Source organism: Littorina saxatilis, linkage group LG13, assembly GCF_037325665.1.
Source record: "Littorina saxatilis isolate snail1 linkage group LG13, US_GU_Lsax_2.0, whole genome shotgun sequence".
NCBI classification, from domain to species: domain Eukaryota; kingdom Metazoa; phylum Mollusca; class Gastropoda; order Littorinimorpha; family Littorinidae; genus Littorina; species Littorina saxatilis.
In genome coordinates this window covers 18,111,503-18,134,563 of record NC_090257.1, presented here as the reverse complement: position 1 = coordinate 18,134,563, position 23,061 = coordinate 18,111,503, and the positions used below count along the sequence as shown (strand labels likewise).

The following is a 23,061-nucleotide window of genomic DNA, read 5'->3' as shown; positions in this document are numbered from 1 at the left end:
ACAAACAAAACCGTCACCACAGGCAGTACAAATCCAGATTTCCGGCATAATTATACCAGAAGAATCCCACCCATGGATTTGTGGAGGTCTTGAAATCGGGGTTCCACTGTAGCAGCTAGCCTGCAAGTTCGTCAAGCCGCTGTGACCACCACCAAAGTGTGAACGTGACCCTCTATGGACACAGGGACCCTCTATGGTCACTGGGACCTTCTATCAACACAGGGACCCTCTATGAACACATGGACCCTCTATCAACACAGGGACCCTCTATCAACACCGGGACCCTCTATGGTCACTGGGACCCTCTCTGGTGACGGGGACAGCAGCTACGTGTCTCAGTCAGCCCTAAGACCCGTAACACAAGGCCCCCTTCACCACCGAGACACAACCCCCACCACAAGCAGTCTAATTCACCACCGAGACATAGCCCCCACCACAAGCAGTCTAATTCACCACCGAGACATAGCCCCCACCACAAGCAGTCTAATTGACCATTGAGACATAGCCCCCACCACACACACTGTCTACGTGGCCAGAACAGAGATGGAGATAGACTGATCATGAAGGAGTGGTATGAGTCAAACTTTACAGGGAAATATCATGAACGGATAGTGTTAGTCAATCTTAGGTGTTAGTTAATCTTAGGTGTTAGTTAATCTTAACACATAAACCTGTCATGAACGGATGGTGTTAGTTAATCTTAAAACATAAACCTTGCATCATGAACGGATGGTGTTAGTTAATCTTAAGATGTAAACCTTGCATCATGAACGGATGGTGTTAGTTAATCTTAAGATGTAAACCTTGCATCATGAACAGATGGTGTTAGTTAATCTTAAAACATAAACCTTGCATCATGAAGGGTAGGTGTTAGTTAACCTCAACAAAACAACCATGCCAATGGAATTCCGTCACAGTATAGACTCTCAGCACATCAACAGTGCCATTTACACTACATTCCAAAGGGGAACTGAATAAGAAAAGGCACCAATGGTGGTATGATGAACGCATGTGATGGGGAGTTTATAGGTCACTGAACCGCTCACAAACATGGCTGACAGCTACAGTACGGAGGAAATTAGTGGTAACATGTTACAGTGGAAGATTCAAAAATAAGTGACAGGAGCTAATAGTAATAGTCATAAAATGAGCCATTGCTCAACGACCAAAATCCACAGTTCACAGGATAGCTGTGTGAGCGAGGACAAACTTAACTGTCACACTGGTTACAGTACTTATCTTCACACAGGCTCAGTCACTGGTTACAGTACTTATCTTCATACAGGCTCAGTCACTGGTTACAGTACTTATCTTCACACAGGCTCAGTCACTGGTTACAGTATTTATCTTCATTCAGGCTCAGTCACTGGTTACAGTACTTATCTTCATTCAGGCTCAGTCACTGGTTACAGTATTTATCTTCATTCAGGCTCAGTCACTGGTTACAGTACTTATCTTCATTCAGGCTCAGTCACTGGTTACAGTACTTATCTTCACAGAGGCTCAGTCACTGGTTACAGTAATTATCTTCACAGAGGCTCAGTCACTGGTTACAGTACTTATCTTCATACAGGCTCAGTCACTGGTTACAGTACTTATCTTCATACAGGCTCAGTCACAAGTGACAGTACTTATCTTCACAGAGGCTCAGTCACTGGTTACAGGACTTATCTTCACAGAGGCTCAGTCACTGGTTACAGTACTTATCTTCACACAGGCTCAGTCACTGGTTACAGTACTTATCTTCACACAGGCTCAGTCACTGGTTACAGTACTTATCTTCACAGAGGCTCAGTCACTGGTTACAGTACTTATCTTCACAGAGGCTCAGTCACTGGTTATGGTACTTATCTTCATACAGGCTCAGCAACTGGTTACAGTACTTATCTTCATACAGGCTCAGTCACTGGTGACAGTACTTATCTTCACAGAGGCTCAGTCACTGGTTACAGTACTTATCTTCACAGAGGCTCATTCTCTGGTTACAACACTTATCTTCACAGAGGCTCAGTCACTAGTTACAACAGGTATCTTTACAGAGGCTCAGTCACTAGTTACAATAGGTATCTTTACAGAGGCTCAGTCACTGGTTACAGAACTTATCTTCACAGAAGCTCAGTCACTGGTTACAAGGCTAATCGTTCTGGCGGCAGCGACTACAAGCTACTCAAGGTGTGGATGGTGGCTTCAAGCTGGGCGGTTCAGAAAGCCTGAGCGCCATGTTAAAGAGACGTGGGATCATGCTGTTACTGTTAGCACCGCTAGCTACCTGTCTGCACACCCCCTTCCCAACACAAAAACACATGAGACAGAGATGTACAGCTCAAACTGATATCATGGCCAAGCCCACTCAAACCAAAGGGATGATTCTCTCTGTATGCGTAACAGTGGTACCTGCGATGAAAGGACACCCTTGGGATCAGCCAAAAGTGTCCCTACATTTCAGGTGTCCTTTCATAACAGGTATACTTTGGTAGAGATAATAGACAAAGGGACAAGAGAAGGTGTCCTTTTAAGGGAGGTGTCCTCTCATGGGAGGGTCCACACATCGCAGGTACTGCTGTATATGTAACTGCCCTAGCAACGTTTCATGTAACTGCCCTAGCAACGTTTCAATGGGGGGTGGGGGTGGGGGTGGTAGGTGACGTGATAGTACTGAGTTACTGAGCAAGGGGACCGTTAATGATGTTGACGACAACCCTACCCAGGGGATGGTAGCTGACTAAAATGACAGTACTGTGTAACAAGGTAACCATTCATGATGTTGACGACAACCCTACCCAGGGGATGGTAGCTGACTAAAATGACAGTACTGTGAAACAAGGTAACCATTCATGATGTTGACGACAACCCTACCCAGGGGATGGTAGCTGACTAAAATGACAGTACGGTGAAACAAGGTAACCATTCATGATGTTGACGACAACCCTACCCAGGGGATGGTAGCTGACTAAAATGACAGTACGGTGAAACAAGGTAACCATTCATGATGTTGACGACAACCCTACCCAGGGGATGGTAGCTGACTAAAATGACAGTACTGTGAAACAAGGTAACCATTCATGATGTTGACGACAACCCTACCCAGGGGATGGTAGCTGACTAAAATGACAGTACTGTGTATCAAGGTAACCATTCATGATGTTGACGACAACCCTACCCAGGGGATGGTAGCCGACTAAAATGACAGTACTGTGTAACAAGGTAACCATTCATGATGTTGACGACAACCCTACCCAGGGGATGGCAGCCTAGTGGTGGAGACAGAGCAACGTACCTCGTCAGACGTGGTCTTGTCCTGTGGTCGCTGGGGGGTGGGGGGCGAGCGAGACTGCGGGGGGGTGTGGGGGGGCAGTAAGTCCGGCATCACGTTACTGCTGTTGCCGTGACGCGGAGACTGCACGTTGGCTGCACAAATATAGTAAGAGAGAGATGAGGTTGTGTGATCCTGTGCTGACAGAAGCTTCAGATACACACAGCATCCTCCCAACAACACACCCCACTCACACGGAAACTCAACAACCCACTCACCCAGTGCCTGAACAACCCACTCACCCAGTGCCTGAACAACCCACTCACCCAGTGCCTGAACAACCCACTCACCCAGTGCCTGAACAACCCACTCACCCAGTGCACCTGGTGCAGAAGAGTTGGATGATGTCCTGTGGACCTGGGCTGATGGGGGCTTGCCCAAGTTCCTCGCCGCCTCTCTGTCACCACGACGACCGCCACCCTGTCTGTTGCCATCCTGAATAGACGGCTCTGACTTGTTCTGCAACAACACAACAATGCACTGATGAAAGTGATGAAGGTAACGCAATCTGAACCATCTGAGCTGTGTACCAGTTCAGCCTAAAACACTGCACACACACTTCAAGGTACAAACACCTTCACACACTTTCAGCATACAAACACAAGACTTGTCCATTGCACACACAATACAACAAATTGTCTGTTTCCATCCTGAACAGAGGGCTCTGGCTTGTTCTGCATCAACAAAACAATGCACTGATGAAAGTGATGAAGGTAAAACACTTAGACCAGTTCAGCCTTAAACACTACACACACAAACACCAGACGTGTTCATCATGCAAACCATACATGTGTACAACACGCAGCTTGTCTGTCACATCAAGATGTTTTTTGCTGACACAGTTGCACGCCTCAAACAAGATTTTATTCAATGTGAACATGATACAACAACAATGATACACAACTCAAGTGGACCCTTATTTTAGGTGCCCCATGGCCCAGACACTGTTTTGGGGGCACGTGAAGGGGGGGGGGGGAGGGAGGACTCAGTGAGACAGTGGAGAGCCATCATGTAGCTGATGTAACATGAATACACTAACCTGTGGGATGTCAATGCTAACCTTGTATCACCAATATCCTGTGTTCCCACCACGGATCTCTCCATCATCATCATTTTCCATAGTCACTATCTTTGTCACTATGAGCAGCATTCTCACCTAACAGTACAATGCTGCTGCGAGGCGCCGCCCCCCCATGACCATTTTTTTTGTTCATGACGTCTGTAAATTAAATCCATTTCAATACTCCTCCCGTTTAGACCTGATTGGAGAAGGTAACAGAGGAGGCGCAGGAGGAGGGGGGGGGGGGGGGGGGGGGGGGGTATGGCGCTCACTGACAAGCTTTTTCTCCCTCGCCAATACATTTGCTGGAAAGAGACAAGTTTTGAGTCAGCCCTGATCGTCCCATTCACTCCGTCCCATTCACTCCGGGGGATAAACTCATTCCCTTCCACACACACACACTCACACTCAAACACACACACACTCACACAACACACACACTCACACAACACACACACACACACACACACTCACACACACACACACACACACACACACACACACACTCAAACACACACACACACACACACTCACACAACACACACACTCACACACACACACACACACACACACTCAAACACACACACACACACTCACACAACACACACACTCACACAACACACACACTCACACACACTCACACTCAAACACACACACACACACACTCACACAACACACACACTCACACACACACACACACACACACACACACTCTCTCACTGGGTGAGTCAACTCATTTCCTTTCCTCCTCACGACCTACACTGACCCCGGCGATCAAGACTGCCAACGCATAATCCTCTCACGTCCCACGACATGGCCGCCAATAAATCTGACAACAAATCATCCCACTGCCGGCCCCGCATCCCGTTACTCCCAGACTGGTATTATTACAGTGTCCTCGTTTTGACTGAACAGCTCCAGATCTGCTCTCTCTTCCGCCTCTCTCTCTCTCTCTTCCCTCACTCTGCTCTCTTTCTTATTTCTCTCTTTCTTATATCTCTCTCTCTCTCTCGCGCTTTCTTATCTCTCTGCTTCTCCCCCACTCTCTCTCCCTTTCTTATCTCTCTCCCTCTATCTTTCTTATCTCTCTCCTTCTCCCCCACACTCTCTCTCTCTCTATTTTTCATATCTCTCTCCTTTTCCCCCACTCTCTCTCTCCACTCCCACTCTTTCTTATCTCTCTCCTTCTCCCCCACTCTCTCTCTATCCTCTCTCGCTCTCATATATCTCTCTCTCCTTCTCCCCAACTCTCTCTCCTTCTCCCTACCTCTCTCTCTCTCTCGCACATCTCTCTCTCTCCTTCTCCCCAACTCTCTCTCTCCTTCTCCCTACCTCTCTCTCTCGCTCTCATATCTCTCTCTCCTTCTCCCCAACTCTCTCTCCTTCTCCCTACCCCCCTCTCTCTCTCTCTCATGGGCGAGGGCTGGATGTATAAAAACCCACCTGTTTACTTATGCCATTATTACCCTCGTTAATGACGATCTTATCTTCTCCTCACTCTCCCCTCTCTCCCCTTTCACTCTCGTTCTACCCCCTCCCCCCCGTCCCCCTCTCTCTCTCTCTACCTCCCTCTCACTCTTTACCAACCCTCTCTCTCTTCCCCTCTCTATCTGTCTACCCCTCTCCCTCTCTCTCTCACACAAATCTCTCTCTCACACAAACACACACACAGCGCTACACTTGAAACGCTTAGCCTACCCCTTCAATCGGCAAGAAAAACATTTTGCGTCAACATTGTCCCCCCCCCCCCCCCCTCCCCCCACTTCCTTCCCTGGCCAGACGACGAGGCATCGGACACATTGGTTGTGCGGTGATACTACGAGAAAATCAAATCGATATCATTCACGGCCGACTACCCGTGCCTTTCGCAATGAAGGTCAAGCGACTCCGAGTCTGGTGCTACAGAAGCCCGTAGCTTCCCTGTTTCGTTCCCTCACAGGAGGCAGGAACCGATAGCAGGGAGCGGAGGGGTGGTGGTGCAGAGATTGGAGAGGGCGAGTCGGGACGAGATCAATGTAGAGAGGGAGAGAAATATAAATGTAGAGAGTTGCAGAAATATCAATGTAGAGAGTTAGAGAAATATCAATGTAGAGAGTTAGAGAAATATCAATGTAGAGAGTTGGAGAAATATCAATGAACATGTGGCTGGTGCGACTGCCGCCCTCATTGTTTTCAAGTTACTGAGCCATTGTCCCGTATGTAAAACCACACGTGCAACCAACAACACACACCATAACACCACAATACCATTTAGCAGAACAATGCACACAAACACGCACTCTTTTGTAGTCTCGCCTAGCTTCCTAATTATGAGTTTTAGTCGGACTGTGACGTCAAATGGCTCAAAGAAGGGGTATGCAGTGTTCAATCGATACATAATGCTCACCGCACACCGCTACACTAACTGCACGCAGTTATGCTAACTCTTTATCAAAGGCTTTTTTTCTCCCCTGCACCCCCCCCCCCCCTCTCACACACACCTCCCCTCCTTCCCTCGCTGCCACTGTTGCTGGTTGATGCTGGTTTATTATTGAGAAATAAATTGATTTGCGACCCGCTCTTTCTGCTCTCTCTGCATCCCACACACAGCAAGCGACGAGAAAATGGGCTGACACTAGAGTTTTGATTTGTTCAGTCCGTCCTCAACGGCAGATTTACTGTTCATGTTTTGCATTGAAAAAGTAAAAGTAACCAGTTGTGCGTCTCTGTATCATTATTTTTCTCTACAAATGATGTACGCGTGACATAATTTCTATAGGCAGTTATCTGGACAAAGACAAAATGATACAAGGAACTTAGTCGATAAATATCGACAGGGGGCCGACAAATGGTTTAAATGGGAAATGTGTGTATATGGGTGTGGGTTTGAAACAAACAAACAAACCAACCCTTGTGAACCCCGGGCCGCAGGCCTTCGATGTAGTGATTGAAAAAAAAGGATGTTCTCAAATGGTTCAATTCTCATTTGGTCTGATTCTCAAATGGTACCGGTATACTCCCCCCCCCCCCCCCCCTGGCCGCAGGCCTAGGAGTAAAATTTTATAGACACTGACCTTCTTCCCAGGGGTCATTGACCCAGTTTTAGCTATGAGAGGTGGTTCGCCCAGAGGCTGTAGAGTATACTGGGGCGGTCTCTTTGATGTCTTGAGAGGAAACTTGGCCAGGGTAGTACATGCACCAGAACTGGTGGACACCAAGGACAAACATGAAATCGAAGCAGTTTGCTTTCAGAGAGAACGGTCGTCAGCAACTCAAACTTCTCTGTTTTTTTAGTTTTTTTTTAATCTGACTTTCTTTGTGGCCCCCTGACTCCGCCCCCCTCCCTCTGTAAGGACCCCCCTCCACAAGGACCGATTTTTGTCAACATTTTAAAGGTCGCTAGAGAGGGGTTCCACTGTATGACCTAACCGCTGCTGGCAGACGGCCTCAATCTTCACGCGCAAAGACGAGATTAATAGGTGCTCGGTTTTGGTATTTTGAATTACATTACATTAAACCTTTGTTGGGTTTCATGGTCATGGCAACAGCCATAATAATATTACATGATGTATAATATCATATTTCAGCATATGTGAATTACATGTCATCATACTAAACTGTCATACATTTTTATTCCTACATTATTCTGATTGATCACAACCAAACCTACTATCATTGGACACATCCAAATGCAAGCGCCTGTTCTTGACAATTTCTCTCTGATCTAAATATAAAATCAGTGCAATTTCCTGGGTCGGGCTTTGCCACAGACACTCACGGTTTGGCCTGTAGGTAAAATGTACAATGTATTTTCTGATTTGTGCACAAAAGCTTTTTTTCTTTTTTCTTTTTTTTAACATAACAATGTTTAATGTCACTGTATGTTTAAAAGACCATGGTCATATTTGTAAAAAAAATGTTAAATTAGAAAATAAATAACATTTTGGTTCATGATTTTTCCTACACCTGTGCTAAAAATAAGAAATAAAAATGTCGGGTATATAAGTCACTCAAATACAGCTAGGTATGAATGGCTCGGTTTGAGTTTGTTGCAGTTGACCCTGCACAATGCGACATATCATGTTTTTGTTGAACAATTTTGACGTCACCCCTCCCATAGGGTGACGTATTTCACAACTTCCTGTGTTACACAAACTCTGTGATGACCAATTTTGACGTCACCCCTCCCATAGGGTGACGGATTTCACAACTTTCTACAGATGAACAATTTTGACGTCACCCCTCCCATAGGGTGACGGATGTCACAACTTCCTGTGTACACAAACTGATGACGTATTTCACAACAAAATGGCGCTGCCCATGGTCAACCTCGAAACTATCCGTATAGAATGGGGGCGTCCTCGCCCCCATAAAAATGATGCATGTCTGCCCTACTATTTCAGTGTGCAATGTTACTAACGTGCAAAGGGCTCTCCGTTGTGTGAACCATGTCAGTGTGCAATAAAAGCAGATGATGTCATCTCTCCATACTCTAAATGAGAATAGAAAATGGTCAAAAAAGAAGAAATACGGTTTGCCAAATCAAAAGAAAACAAAATGTAGAAGATTTAAACTCTTTGTCCCAACCCTGGTGCAAGAGCAGAAGCGAAAATTATTACACAGGAGGAGTGTTTCTCAAAGCTTGCAGATCAATTTAATGTGTCCGTTTTTATGTCGAAACTGGACACCCAGACTGAGTGATGTTCAAAACGAGGAATTCCTCAAAAACTCGGAAGATTGTCATGCCTGAATTGGAAGAACTCGTACTCCGCCTTGACTTGACTTGCCCAGTGTCATTGTGCGGGAGAGGGCGCCTCAGCACAGCTCTATCCAGCAAACTCCCCTCACATCTTTCTGTGTGAGGGGAGTTTGCAGGATAGAGCAAACTCCCCTCACACCTTTCTGTGTGAGGGGAGTTTGCTGGATAGAGAAAGGTTTTAATGTTATAAATGATTTGTTGAATGTTGAAAGAAATCAGTTTCTGTTATGTGAAGATGTACAGATCACTGTGCAGCAAAACCCTGCAATAACCTTTTTTGAACACAACGATAACCATGTTTTATTGATAGCAAAAATGTGCATTAGCGCGTGGCCAGCCTGGTGTTGGGTTGAAAGACGAGCCGACCCTTATTGCCTCGCCCTAATCAAGCGCAGGTGTCTGGCTCCGAGACTCGTAAATGATGATGGACGGACTGTCAGGGGCAGGCACCAATTACCGTTGGGGGGGGGGGGGGGGATTACCGGTGTTGATCGATCACTAAAGGAAGGCGGTAGAGGGGTGTGAGGGGAGGTTTTTTTTTTCTTTTTCTTTTTTTTTCTTTTTTGACCTCAGTTGCATATGCAAGGCTGCTTCAACCCATCTTTTTTGCCTCTTTCGTCTTTTTTTTTGGGGGGGGGGGGGTCTTTTTTTTTTCAATGAAATTTTAATTTTGGTTTCTTTTACATGACAGGTTACATTTCCATTAAATTACTTTTTAATTCAACAACAATCTAACTAAGGACAATGGGGATAAACCTTTCGTAGCGCAAGTTCTTGTTGAAATACAATTTCCAATGGACATGTTGCTATTTCAAATCCCCCTTGCTAACACCGTGGCCGGTCGGCAGGTCAAAGGATGGCTTGTCAGAAGGAACTCAATTGTCTTTAAGTAAACCCTTACTTTCCAATCAAGCGCGATAATAATTGTCGTCTGGCAGAACCAAGAGGAGATAATTCAGAAATGGAACATTTACTCAAATAGGGCACTGGATAACCTTTACGTTGATGTATAATTTGCCGTGACCGTTTATAGTAGGAGCTTAAAACTTGATTCAAGTCCGAGGCAAAATTCTCAATAATGTTTAGACAGACTGTGGAGCGGCCCACACCCATAGCGAGCGCAACGTACCTTGACCAGGATGTAGTAGTAGTTATCGACGATGGTGAAGTAGTGAAACAAGTCCACCCGTTCCTCCACTAGCGGGGTGGCGGGGGTGAGGGTGAGGGTGAGCACGGACAGGCGCTGCAGTAACGCCTTGGCCAAGCGACGTACACCCCCCTCCGACCCCCGCCACCCCGACATCACGGTTGAGGTCGCCACGATGACACGGGCACCTACCACAACGGGCAGTGGTCTGAGACTATTGGCACTCGGTGGATTCTCTCTGCTTCTTCGACATCAATCCTAGTGATGTCAGGGTTCTCTTATCTACCTCTGCTGTACCGTTTCCTAGCGTATTTGGTCACTGTTTCTTTCGTGATGGGTATCGGACATCAACCGTGATTCAGTCCGTGTCGGCCGATGTGTGAGGGCACGGTCAACCAAAGTGGTCAAGCCAATGGGCCAGGCTGTCATAGGAAGTTATTGAAATCATGTCATTTCCCAACATGTCACACTGCAATCAGCTATACACTTACTGGCTTTCAGTGCTGCTATCATCTCAACCAGGAAATGTAAGGCTTTCATTGTCCCACATCGAGTGGCATAAAGCGGTATTATTTTCTGGCCCATTGGGGCCACACCACGTCAAATATTGCCTGGTTGAAGTGTTGGATTTTGCTTTTTCCAAAGTGACGACACAGTTAAGGTGATGGTAAGGGCCCACACAAACCTGGTTCATAACACTACATGCACCTTACTCGCTGTCACCAACACACACGGCACGTGAGTCCAGTCTAATGCTAGCGTGAAGTGTGGCGATAGTCAAGGTAACGGCCCACAGGAATCTGTGTTACAACATCATCGTTATGCACGCCATTCACTGTCATCAACACACACAGCACGTGACTCCAGTCTAACGCTAAACGGGGCTGGTTCAAGGGTCACGACACAGGCTGTCCCAGTGTTTAACAGAAAGCACTGAACCGTCACAGGGAATACAGACCCGACAAGTGAAACAACGCAGCGAACTGTGACTGCCACTAACAACTGCGTCTGTGACGGAATGCAGCGCTCTGTGAGGAGCCGCGAGGCGTGGCGGTCGTCACTGTCAGTGACGCAATAAACTCGGGGTCGGTGACTAGCGTTAGACCTCGCAAGGACAGCGGTCAATGACTAGCGTCAGGCCTGACAAGGAGGAGGGCGGCTAGAGGAGTCGAGAGGACGATGTGACCACTACACAACACACACCGCACCGCGAAGACAGAAACACATGATGACGGGGCGGCGAGTGGTGGGGAGTGCGGACAGACGAGTGGAGAGCAAGATGCAATCAGGAAACGCCACAGGCAAGTCGCCTACAGTGTGTTTCAGCCCGCTGCCAGCCATGGCATTATGAAAATAGTTTGTCTGCTGGCCACGCCCCGCCTCGTGCCGCCTGGCTGTCGTGTGCCCCACACACCCTCCCTCGACCCTCAACATCGATACTGCTATTTAGCTACACCACTGCTGCTGCCGTACCTCTGTCTGTCTGTCGTGCGGCGCCGCAGTCCACCAGTTTACACAGACACAACCAAATCAGTGGCTGATATAGAGTGGTAGCGGTCTGCGGACACCCTAAGTATGGATCTGCACGAAAACCCATGTTAGTCTGTGCGCGATCAGCTGCCAGCGCTGTCCAGTATATGTGACTGTGTGTGCTATGACTATCAGCTGACAGCGCCTGCCGCCACAGCGGAGAACATTGCGTAAGGTGGATCACAGTCGTTAAGGGGATGGGGGGGGGGGGGGGGGGGTAGGACGATAAGGAGGGAGTTAACCTGATTAGTGCAGTCTAAACAACCATTACATTCTGCCACTCGAGTAGTTACTCAAAGTCTGGCGCCAGAGAAACAGAGCACAGGGGCTTGTAGCAATGTCCTGGGCCGGTCGATGGAAGAACAGGGTACAATACTTATCGACCAGCCCCGGCCAGGCTCCGTGATACTGACTCAGACAAAACACAGAGCAAGGAAATAGCTGTGCCATGAATGACTGCAAAACTATGGTCTCTTTTTGTCAATACTTATACAGTCTCCCCCATCTCTCTCTCTCTCTCTCTCTCTCTCTCTCTCTCTCTCTCTCTCTCTCTCTCTCTCTCTCTCTCTCTCTCCACTCACTCACACACACACACAGTAGCACGACCACCCTCCTCCCCTCCCTCGGTGTGCTAACCGCGTTTGTTCAGACTCTCATAAATAAGCTTCAGTGTCGGCCCACAATCGATCTCATTGAGCGCTGAAAGAGAGAGAGAGAGAGAGAGAGAGAGAGAGAGAGAGAGAGAGAGAGAGAGAGAGAGAGAGAGAGACAAAGACAGAGACTAGAGAGAGACACACACACACACAGAGACAGAGAGAGAGAGAGACAAAGACAGAGACTAGAGAGAGAGAGAGAGAGACACACACACACACAGACAGACAGACAGAGAGAGAGAGAGAGACAGAGAGAGAGAGAGAGAGAGAGACACACACACACACAGACAGACAGACAGAGAGAGAGAGAGAGAGTAGATGGTGAGCGCCCATTGCTTCCGCAGACTGTGTAGCCAGTGCACGTGACTGCAAGGAAGGCACAGTTTATCCCAGTCGCATCGAGTACCTTCACTCAATCCGGTGGATACGCCTGGTGAAAGACTCCTCATAGTCAAATCGATGAACTATGAAAGCTGAAGAGGGGGAGGGGGGGGGGGGGGGTTAAATATACCGATCTAACCTCTTGCCGAGCCGCGACTCCCTCTCGCATTCTGTACCCATCAACCCGACACAAAGCCTTTAACCCCCCACTCTCTACCCAAACGACTGCATCCCGTGTGGGTCGTGCTGCCGGTGATGTGATTGGACGCTTGGCATGGCGGCAAAGAGTTCAACTGCAGACCTGTTTACCCCCAAAACTTGACAAGACTAATGGTCAAGTCAAAAAATAGTAATCTGATGACCAAAATAGTAACCCAGTGGTAACAAACAACAACATTAGTAACACAAACCTTAGTTGAAGCACATTTGAAAATAATAGTCTGAACTCAAATGGAGTATTTTCCTCCCCAAATCCTAAAAATAGTAATAAATTACTCCAAAATAGTAAGGGTAAACAGGTCTGCAACTGGCACCACAAGGACACGAACGCATTATGGACCAGCAGTACCGATACAACACCAAGTGTTCACTGAACTTGACGTCACTACCGCTGCAGGCTCTCATCTTGACCTCACTGAAGCTTCAGGCTGTGAACTGACGTCACTACCGCAAAACGGGCTCTGAACTGATGTCACTACCGCAAAACGGGCCCTGAACTGAAGTCACTACCGTTATAGAATGTGAAATTGACGTCACTAGGGACGGACCATCATGCTTAGTGTAATCGCACTGTCCAACCAACCCTTCCATGATCAAACCAAGCCAATGACGTCACTAGGGACGGACCATCATGCTCAGTTTAATCTCACTGTCCAGCCAACCCTTCCACGATCAAACCAAGCCAATGATGTCCACATCTAAACCACTATCTCCGTGCTATGACGTGCCTCGTTCAAAGGTACACAGTACTTCCTTCTAATGCAGACTATACTGCCCCACATCAATGCAAAATGTATCACACAGATCACAACAACAACAACACTGAGTCACAGACTCCTCCCAGCAAGGCAAAGCGTGCCACACAACGACCACACTGAGCCATGACCCCCAACAAGCAAACCAACGCCGCCTGGCAACACCGCATGTTTCCATCAACGTTGCTCTCCTTTGTTGCAATTTGATTTTAGGGCATTGAAAATACTCAACGGTGACTAAATCACACTGCCTGTAAAGCATGCACTGCAATGTTGAAAGCTTACTACATCAAAGCGCCGCCAGCACAGCCCCCTTCCAGGTGTCCATCAACTGTAATCACCGCTTCAATCGCAGCTCCAGTGTCCACACTTCACCATGAGATGCCCAGGTCGACGGAACACGATCCTCGCATCTCACAAGACAAGCAGCACTTGAGCTTCATACAGCTATCCTCGCATCTCACAAGACAAGCAGCACTTGAGCTTCATACAGCTATCCTCGCATCTCACAAGACAAGCAGCACTTGAGCTTCATACAGCTATCCTCGCATCTCACAAGACAAGCAGCACTTGAGCTTCATACAACTATCCTCGCATCTCACAAGACAAGCAGCACTTGAGCTTCATACAGCTATCCTCGCATCTCACAAGACAAGCACCACTTGAGCTTCATACAGCTATCCTCGCATCTCACAAGACAAGCAGCACTTGAGCTTCATACAGCTATCCTCGCATCTCACAAGACAAGCAGCACTTGAGCTTCATACAGCTATCCTCGCATCTCACAAGACAAGCAGCACTTGAGCTTCATACAGCTATCCTCGCATCTCACAAGACAAGCAGCACTTGAGCTTCATACAGCTATCCTCGCATCTCACAAGACAAGCAGCACTTGAGCTTCATACAGCTATCCTCGCATCTCACAAGACAAGCAGCACTTGGTAACATCTCACTTTACAGTTCTCTCTGATAACATCTCATCATACCAAATACTATGGGGATAAACTCCTGGCGATGCCAGCGGGAGCTTAAGCTCCTGGTAGGGACACCCATGCTGGACAGGTCGAAGGATAGAGGTCAGACAAATTTGGACCACCTTGTTCAGAGGTTTGCGTAGGGGCAACACCCCTGCCTAGTAAAAAACAACCGTTACAAAAGCATTGACGACGAATCAAAATCAACCTGATATGGGAGAGGAAGGTCCTTCACAAAGGTTTATGACGCAGTGCAGCAGAACTGAAGAGGCAAGGCAACAGCTGGACAGAAGCATAAAGAACAGCCCAGAGCAGGGTACGATGGAGAAATGTCGTCAATGGCCTATGCTCCGCTGGGAGCAAAGGACCTAAGTAAGTAAGTAAGACTCCTGGCGCTATTTAAAACCTTTTAAAAAGATTTGTGTTATGTCTGCAGCTAAGCCAATGAAGGTACAGCTTGAGACCTTCGGTTAACAACAAGCAACCCCCAGCAGACCTGTAAACGTAGAGCATGGAGGATTCTTTTTAACAGGGAGGTGTCAAACCCCCTCAGCTACTCTCTAAGTTGAGTGAAGACCCCACGACACTCCATCCATTGAAACGACAACACAGGGGGTATGAAACCACCTCAAGCTACTCTCTGAGTTGAGTGAAGACCCCACGACACTCGATCTATTGAAATGACAACACAGGGCGCTGCTGTATTGGCATGAACATGACAAATTCTACAGTTTCACTTCATTTCAACCAATCCCACAGCTGCATACTACCCAGATTGGTGGCACCAAGTTTTGCTTCGTAAACATCAGCCCTGGACTCTACAAGCATGTGAAAACAAACACAGCACTGGAGACCAACGTGAGACACAGGACCAACAACACCACAGCACAAAACGAATATTGTAATACATATTTGAAAAAAAACACACACAAAAACAGCAAGATAAATGTTGTGCGTGTAATACATAACCAACATAGCTGAACATAAATGTCAACAAAACACAACATGAACGTTGTTACACATGAAGGCAGGTCATATCACAGTTGAGTTAAATCAGAAAGCAGACATAATGCAGTAGAAGAGACACACACACACACACACACACACACACACACACACACATTTACAAAACGTAGAGAGTTCAACGTTGGGTTTACAAGAACAGGAGTAGTATTGAGGAAACCTTATTGGTAGCGCTGTTTGCACAGTTGTGGTAACTGACTTCATGACACCAAACTATGTCCTACACCGAGTTAGGACCACCTGAAGTCACGTGACGGCGGTAAAGTCAACAGACCTCCCTATCTTCACTATAGTTGCTGACTGCATGTTAGCGCCGCCATTGAACAGTTAGGCGTTTGCCGCGGTGGCTGTGTCACATGATGCCGCAGAAAAGACAATGTGTGCATGCGTACAAAGCAAGAAGCTAGGTAATAACCTTAATAACTAACGGCGTTCTAACATGGTGACGTGAATAGCAGGTTTCAGAGCCAGCTAGCTATCAACAAGACTGCTGATAACGCCATTTTAAATTTGCTACTACTCCTGATTATCGTTTCTGTACTGTAATGCTTGTGTGACATTGAGGTCAGACAGTTATACAAGAAAGGTCGACATGGACGCACAGCCAAGGGCTGTGAGACACGAAACAAGTCAGGCATCCATTAGCACTTACCCGTCGTGCGATGAGAGTGCTCTCCCCGTCCTCCTCATTGACCTTGGTCAGGTTAACGTCGTACGGCGCTGGCAGAGGGGGCTGGGTGGCCTCTGCAATACACAAATCAATCAATAAATCAATAAATAAATAAATAATAAAAAGAATAGTTTTATCAACTTGGACTCAATACCAGAACTGGGAACCCCTGTTTTGCACTTTTTTTAGTATTCTCAAAAAAACTCGACGTGTTTTCAGAAAAATTAGTGTACACCACACAGCATTCGAGCATCCAAAATACTGGGTAGGCTTCGAGATGCGCTTGAGAAGAAAAGTAGTACATGTATAGGAACTTTTTTGATTGTATTTTTTTTCAACGAACGTACTAATCGTATTTTAGACAGGCGGGGATATAGCTCAGTTGGTAGTGCGCTGGATTTGTATTCAGTTGGCCGCTGTCAGCGTGAGTTCGATCCCAGGTTCGGCGGAAATTTATTTCACAGAGTCAACTTTGTGTGCAGACTCTCTTCGGTGTCCGAACCTCCCCCCGTGTACACTACATTGGGTGTGCACGTTAAAGATCCCACGATTGACAAAAGGGTCTTTCCTGGCAAAATTGCTTAGGCACAGTTAATAATTGTCTACCTATACCCGTGTGACTTGGAATAATAGGCCGTGAAAGGTAAATATGCGCCAAAATGGCTGCAATCTACTGGCCGTATAAAATTTCATCTCACACGGCATCACTGCAGAGCGCCTAGAACTGTACCCACGGAATATGCGCGATATAAGACTCATTGATTGATTGATTGATTGACAATAAAGCGTACAAAATACGGTAAAATCGTATTGGTTCCAAGGTTTGCAATAAGCACTTTTCCAAAAACTAGGTACAAAACTATTATCATTTCATTTCATTTTTATTTATTGTTAAATTTATTGTTACATCCCAAGGAAATGTTGGCTCGCTTCCTCACAGTGGAAAGCTAGCAGCAACAGAGTTGTGCTACCACTGTGTGTGCCTGTTTAGGGGTAAGGTAATCAGCCAACAGCATTTCTGGAAAAATGACCAGGGTCATTTACAAAACATGACAGAGTGGTGCCAAGGGGAGGGACATGGATACCATCTCTCAGTCTGCACATAAAGTTGACCCGTGTCCGTCCCGGCCCGGATTTGAACCTGTGACCAGCAATCTGTGCACAACAGACAATCGAGCTTTCACGGGTCATTTAGCGGCAACAAGTGTGCGATGTAATCTGTTCACAACAGACCATAGAGCTTTCACGGGTCATTTAGCGGCAATAAGTGTGCGATGTAATCTGTGCACAACAGACCATCGAGCTTTGACGGGTCATTTAGCGGCAATAAGTGTGCGATGTAATCTGTGCACAACAGACAATCGAGCTTTGACGGGTCATTTAGCGGCAATAAGTGTGCGATGTAATCTGTGCACAACAGACAATCGAGCTTTCACGGGTCATTTAGCGGCAATAAGTGTGCGAAGTAATCTGTGCACAACAGACAATCAAGCTTTGACGGGTCATTTAGCGGCAATAAGTGTGCGATGTAATCTGTGCACAACAGACAATCGAGCTTTCACGGGTCATTTAGCGGCAAGTGTGCGATGTAATCTGTGCACAACAGACAATCAAGCTTTCACGGGTCATTTAGCGGCAATAAGTGTGTGATGTAATCTGTGCACAACAGACAATCGGGCTTTCACTGTTCATTTAGCGGCAATAAGTGTGCGATATAATCTGTTCACAACAGACCATAGAGCTTTGACGGGTCATTTAGCGGCAATAAGTGTGCGATGTAATCTGTGCACAACAGACCATAGAGCTTTCACGGGTCATTTAGCGGCAAGAAGTGTGCGATGTAATCTGTGCACAACAGACAATCGAGCTTTGATGGGTCATTTAGCGGCAATAAGTGTGCGATGTAATCTGTGCACAACAGACCATAGAGCTTTCACGGGTCATTTAGCGGCAAGAAGTGTGCGATGTAATCTGTGCACAACAGACAATCGAGCTTTGACGGGTCATTTAGCGGCAAGAAGTGTGCGATGTAATCTGTGCACAACAGACAATCGAGCTTTGACGGGTCATTTAGCGGCAATAAGTGTGCGATGTAATCTGTGCACAACAGACCATACAGCTTTGACGCGTCATTTAGCGGCAATAAGTGTGCGAGTGTTAGGAATGGACTGGCTTTGTCAATGACCAGCATACAACAGCAAATGAAGCACTCAGGTTTATTTGAAGATGAGTAGGCAGTGACGGGTCCACCAGAAAGCAGTATGATGAGTATAAAAATCATAACAGTAGGTCCGTGAAAAAAACTGGTGAGGTTCATCAAGATCAAAACACTACAGCCATTGAGACATTTCAGGATAAATTGGGAGTGGGGGGACGGGGGTATGATGTGGTGAGAGTGGCAGTCAGCAGTGGAACTTCAGCTCACCTTCATGTATGATAATAATAATAATAATTGTCAGTAAGTACTGGTGTCACATGACTGTACCAGCTAGACCAGCATTTGGAAGACTGACTCGATCGACTCTGTCATACGTAGTAGACTACACTGAAATACGACTGCATCAGTTCAGTAAATGAATGGTTTCCAAATTATTATTTCAAGGCAAGACCAATCGTAATCGAAAACGTGTAGGGTTCCGAACGTTCTTACCATATATAAGACTTATTACCAGCCTGCCTCATGCGTGCAGACTCAGTGCAGACTGCAGTGGTTCGATTGCCCTAGCCTAGCAGACGACATAAACTCCGCTCAGCAAATTATCACGTTGGGCAAGTGTGAACGATAAAACGATGGGGATATAATATGTGTAGGGTTCAGAGCATTCTTACCGTTCATATTTAGTACCAGACTCCCCGATGAGTGAAGATACCACACGAGAAACATGCCACATTTATTTTGAAAATGTGCTAACCGTCGACCTTGGGGGTTAGCCAATTCAAGGGGAGTCACTCTGCACAGTCAATCCGTCAAAGCTTGACTGGAGGTTTCGAATCGCAAATAACTTAGAACACAGTCCTTTCTCTGAGTTCAAATGAGGTCTCTATGAAAGATCATCACTGTTTAGCTTAACCCTACACTGGAATTTACCAACAGAAATTAAAACAAGAGTTTGTGTGTGACGAAAGCACGACACACTTGAGACAGCCCACACAAAAGTAGCTCTTCCACGACCTGACCACACAGTTATGCCTATTCAAATGCGCGTAGCAAAATGTCCGTGTTGTATCTTCTTTTTTTTCTGGCGGTACCGACAATATCGTTATTGAAACAATCCCAGTGCACTAAGGAATTTATAGAGCAAATCTCGAAAATAATTATTGAACTCAGCGCTATGCGCTTTGTTCAATAATGAATTTTCTCGATTTGCTCTATAAATCCCTTAGTGCACTGGGATGTCTCATTAACTTAAATAATAATAATAATCACCTTCATGTATGATGATGGAAGACTGCGTCTCTATAGTATCCTCACCAAAACCTTGTGATGGGCTGAAACACACACACAGGAGAAAGAGCTCAGAAGACTATTCTTTCACACTAGGGTAACACTCACTAGCACAAAACCCCATTCGCGCCACACCCCTCCAGCAAGACACCCAGTAATGTCACACCTGCTGGTGCCACAACTCTTACCTGACAACCAATAATGCCACACCCCACTAGCATAACAACCACTAGCAAGACACCCAGTAATGTCACACCTGCTGGCGCCACAACTCTTACCTGACAACCAATAATGCCACACCCCACTAGCATAACAACCACTAGCAAGACACCCAGTAATGTCACACCTGCTGGCGCCACAACTCTTACCTGACAACCAATAACGTCACACCCCACTAGCATAACAACCACTAGCACCACACTCCTCTAGCATAACAATCACTAGCACCACACCTCTCTAGCAAAACAACCACTAGCACCACACCTCTCTAGCATAACAATCACTAGCACCACACCTCTCTAGCATAACAATCACTAGCACCACACCTCTCTAGCATAACAACCACTAGCACCACACCTCTCTAGCATAACAATCACTAGCACCACACCCCTCTAGCATAACAATCACTAGCATAACACCCAGTAATACGACACCTGCTGGCGCCACACAACTCTTATGTGACAACCAATAATGCCACACCCCACTAGCGCCACATTTGACATCCAGATGTCATGCATGATTGACTGAGAGTAGACTGAACTAAATGAACGTGAACTGCACTTTGAAATTAGCAAATATTAAAACAAGTCAGGCTGGTTCTGATACTGGCAACGTGCCTTACAAGGAGAGAACTCCCAGCAAAAACTCACAAAGTGTCGCTGTTTCCAGTGCTACCATTCTGCCACCACTAAACAAATTTGCACCGCGCCTTACAAGAAGAGAACTCTGAGCAAAGACTCACAAAGGTCGGGCTGGTTCCGATGCCGGCAATGTGCCGTCTCTGGTGACCTCTTCTTCATCGTCATCATCATCATCGTCGTCGTCATCATCAACCACCGTCACTGTCTTGGCCTCCCTCTCCTCCGCCCCCATCTTGTGCAGGTGTGCGGCCAGGCGGTCCAGGTCCTGTAACAACCATACAACACCTGTCATACAATTGTCGTAAACACACCCAGCTGACCTGGGAGATGGGAGAAACCTCCACCCTTAACCCATAACACACTGCCGGGATTCCAACACCCAACCTTCCTAGGCATGGGAATTGAAAATTGTAAAAAAGGCGAAAAATTTATAACTGAAGACGCGAAGCGTCAAGTTGACGGCGCGAAGCACCTAGCCCCCCCGAAAAAAAAATTTCTCCAAAGAACCCAGATGGTGCAATCTGGTGTCATCTGAGCTCCAAGTTTGCCATTAAATTCTGTTTTTAGAATCAGAGTTTTTAGTACAAAAATGTACCAATTTTTGCTTTTTTGAAGAAAAAAAATATATACATGTATTATATGGTTTAAATTTGTAAAAAAATTGATCTGTTGAGACAAACAGGAAAATGTAACTTGTAACACAATCTGTGCAATCTGGTTTACTTTCAAACATAAAAGTTCAATAACTGAGGCGGGCGGTAGCAGTGCGTGAACAAAGTACGGACAGTTTTCGCGGGCTTTTGCGCAAAGACCAAAGTAACCGGTGCTTTTTTTGTGTGCCTTCTCCCTTTATTTTTTCGGCGAACACTTTTGCATTTTCGGCGGAACAAAAAAAAAATTCGGCGGAAATCCGCCGTTCGGCGGACAATTCCCATGCCTGCTTCCGCATGGGAGTCCAGTATGTCATCAACTAGGCCACTGCGCCCGTGAGAGTTGTTCTAACACTGTGCTAATACTGTAACAATACTGTACTAATGATGTACTATCAAAAGTTGTTCTAACACAGTGCTAACACTGTAACAATACTGTCGTAATGCCATACTGATAAGGCCAAAAAGAAAAATATGTCTGTTTCCGGAAACCCGACCAACCCTATTTTTAAGCGCTGACCCTAAAAAAATTTTCGCTTTTCGCACACAAAAAACACACACACACAAAAACACAAAAAAATATAAAGTCAAGTATACTTTATTTAGTTTCAATATATCTATGTCAAAAACATGTGCTAAATAATTGTAAGTAAATTAAGGAAGCGTTTAAAAAAACAAAACAAAAAAACATAAAAAGACGTTAACAAAACGTTAGAAAAAGGTAAAAATAAAAACAACAACAAAAAACGACCGACCGACCTTATTTTATTTGGCGATGTTACCGGAAACGGACATTTTTTTTTTGGTGGCCTAATATAGTGCAATACCACTCACATCAGCCTTGTTGCCCCCACACTAACACTGCCTATACTGTAACAATGCTGTAACAATACTGTACTCATGCACGGTGTATATCACTCACGTCAGCCTTGTTGACGGGCCCCCCGAACATGCCTGACGACTTGGTGTTGGGCTGCATGGCACGGCCCGCGTTGGACATGGGGTTCTGTGGGTCGGGCATCACTGCAACACAGAGCATTTATAACATCAACTTTACTGTTACACTGTATCATCCCTTTAACACACAGCAACAAATCAAATCAACCTTACTGTTGCACTGTATCATCCCTTTAACACACAGCAAACACAACATCAAGCTTACTGTCTGCCACAGTGGAACCCCCTTCTTTGGACCTAAAAAAAAACCCACTGAGAAAATCAGGTCTTAAAAAGGAGGGAGTCTTAAAACGGAGGTTAATTTACAGGGGTTGTGTACAGAAAATATAACAAAACGGAGTCTTAAAAAGGGGTAAGACTTAAAAAGGGGGAAGTCTCAAAAATGGAGGTTCCGCTGTAGCAACACAAACATTTGAATCTAGCTGTGAACTGTCAATGAAGCATGACTAACCAATAACAACAACAATAACAACACTTAATTGTCCATTAAAATGGAAACTTTTCTTCCACGCATCCACCTGGCTGATGATTCAAGACACACATTTTAATAAGAATTACTTGGACATAGTAATACGGTAACAAGGAATCCGAAAGACACATAAATACTTCTATTAACTAAAGACACATAAATACTTCTATTAACTAAAGACACATAAATAAAACTATTAACTAAAGACACGTAAATA

At 46.0% G+C, this 23,061-nt stretch overlaps 2 protein-coding genes across 4 annotated transcripts in view; one reads left to right on the top strand and one right to left on the bottom strand.

Annotated features, from left to right (window-relative positions):
• Positions 1–23,061, bottom strand: part of LOC138983786 (mitogen-activated protein kinase kinase kinase kinase 4-like) — a 62,467-nt gene that overhangs the window by 17,573 nt on the left and 21,833 nt on the right. For all 3 annotated transcript variants that reach the window (XM_070357112.1, XM_070357111.1, XM_070357113.1), the window contains exons 16-21: positions 22,341–22,441; positions 20,870–21,033; positions 19,891–19,952; positions 16,446–16,537; positions 3,628–3,772; positions 3,278–3,408 (exon numbers count right to left, since the gene is read on the bottom strand). In XM_070357112.1, coding sequence (XP_070213213.1) covers positions 3,278–3,408; positions 3,628–3,772; positions 16,446–16,537; positions 19,891–19,952; positions 20,870–21,033; positions 22,341–22,441 — 695 coding nt within the window. The remainder of the gene's footprint in view (positions 1–3,277; positions 3,409–3,627; positions 3,773–16,445; positions 16,538–19,890; positions 19,953–20,869; positions 21,034–22,340; positions 22,442–23,061) is intronic.
• The window catches only part of LOC138983798 (translationally-controlled tumor protein homolog), a 140,415-nt gene that overhangs the window by 106,960 nt on the left and 10,394 nt on the right, over positions 1–23,061 (top strand). The gene's annotated exons all lie outside the window — the stretch shown is intronic.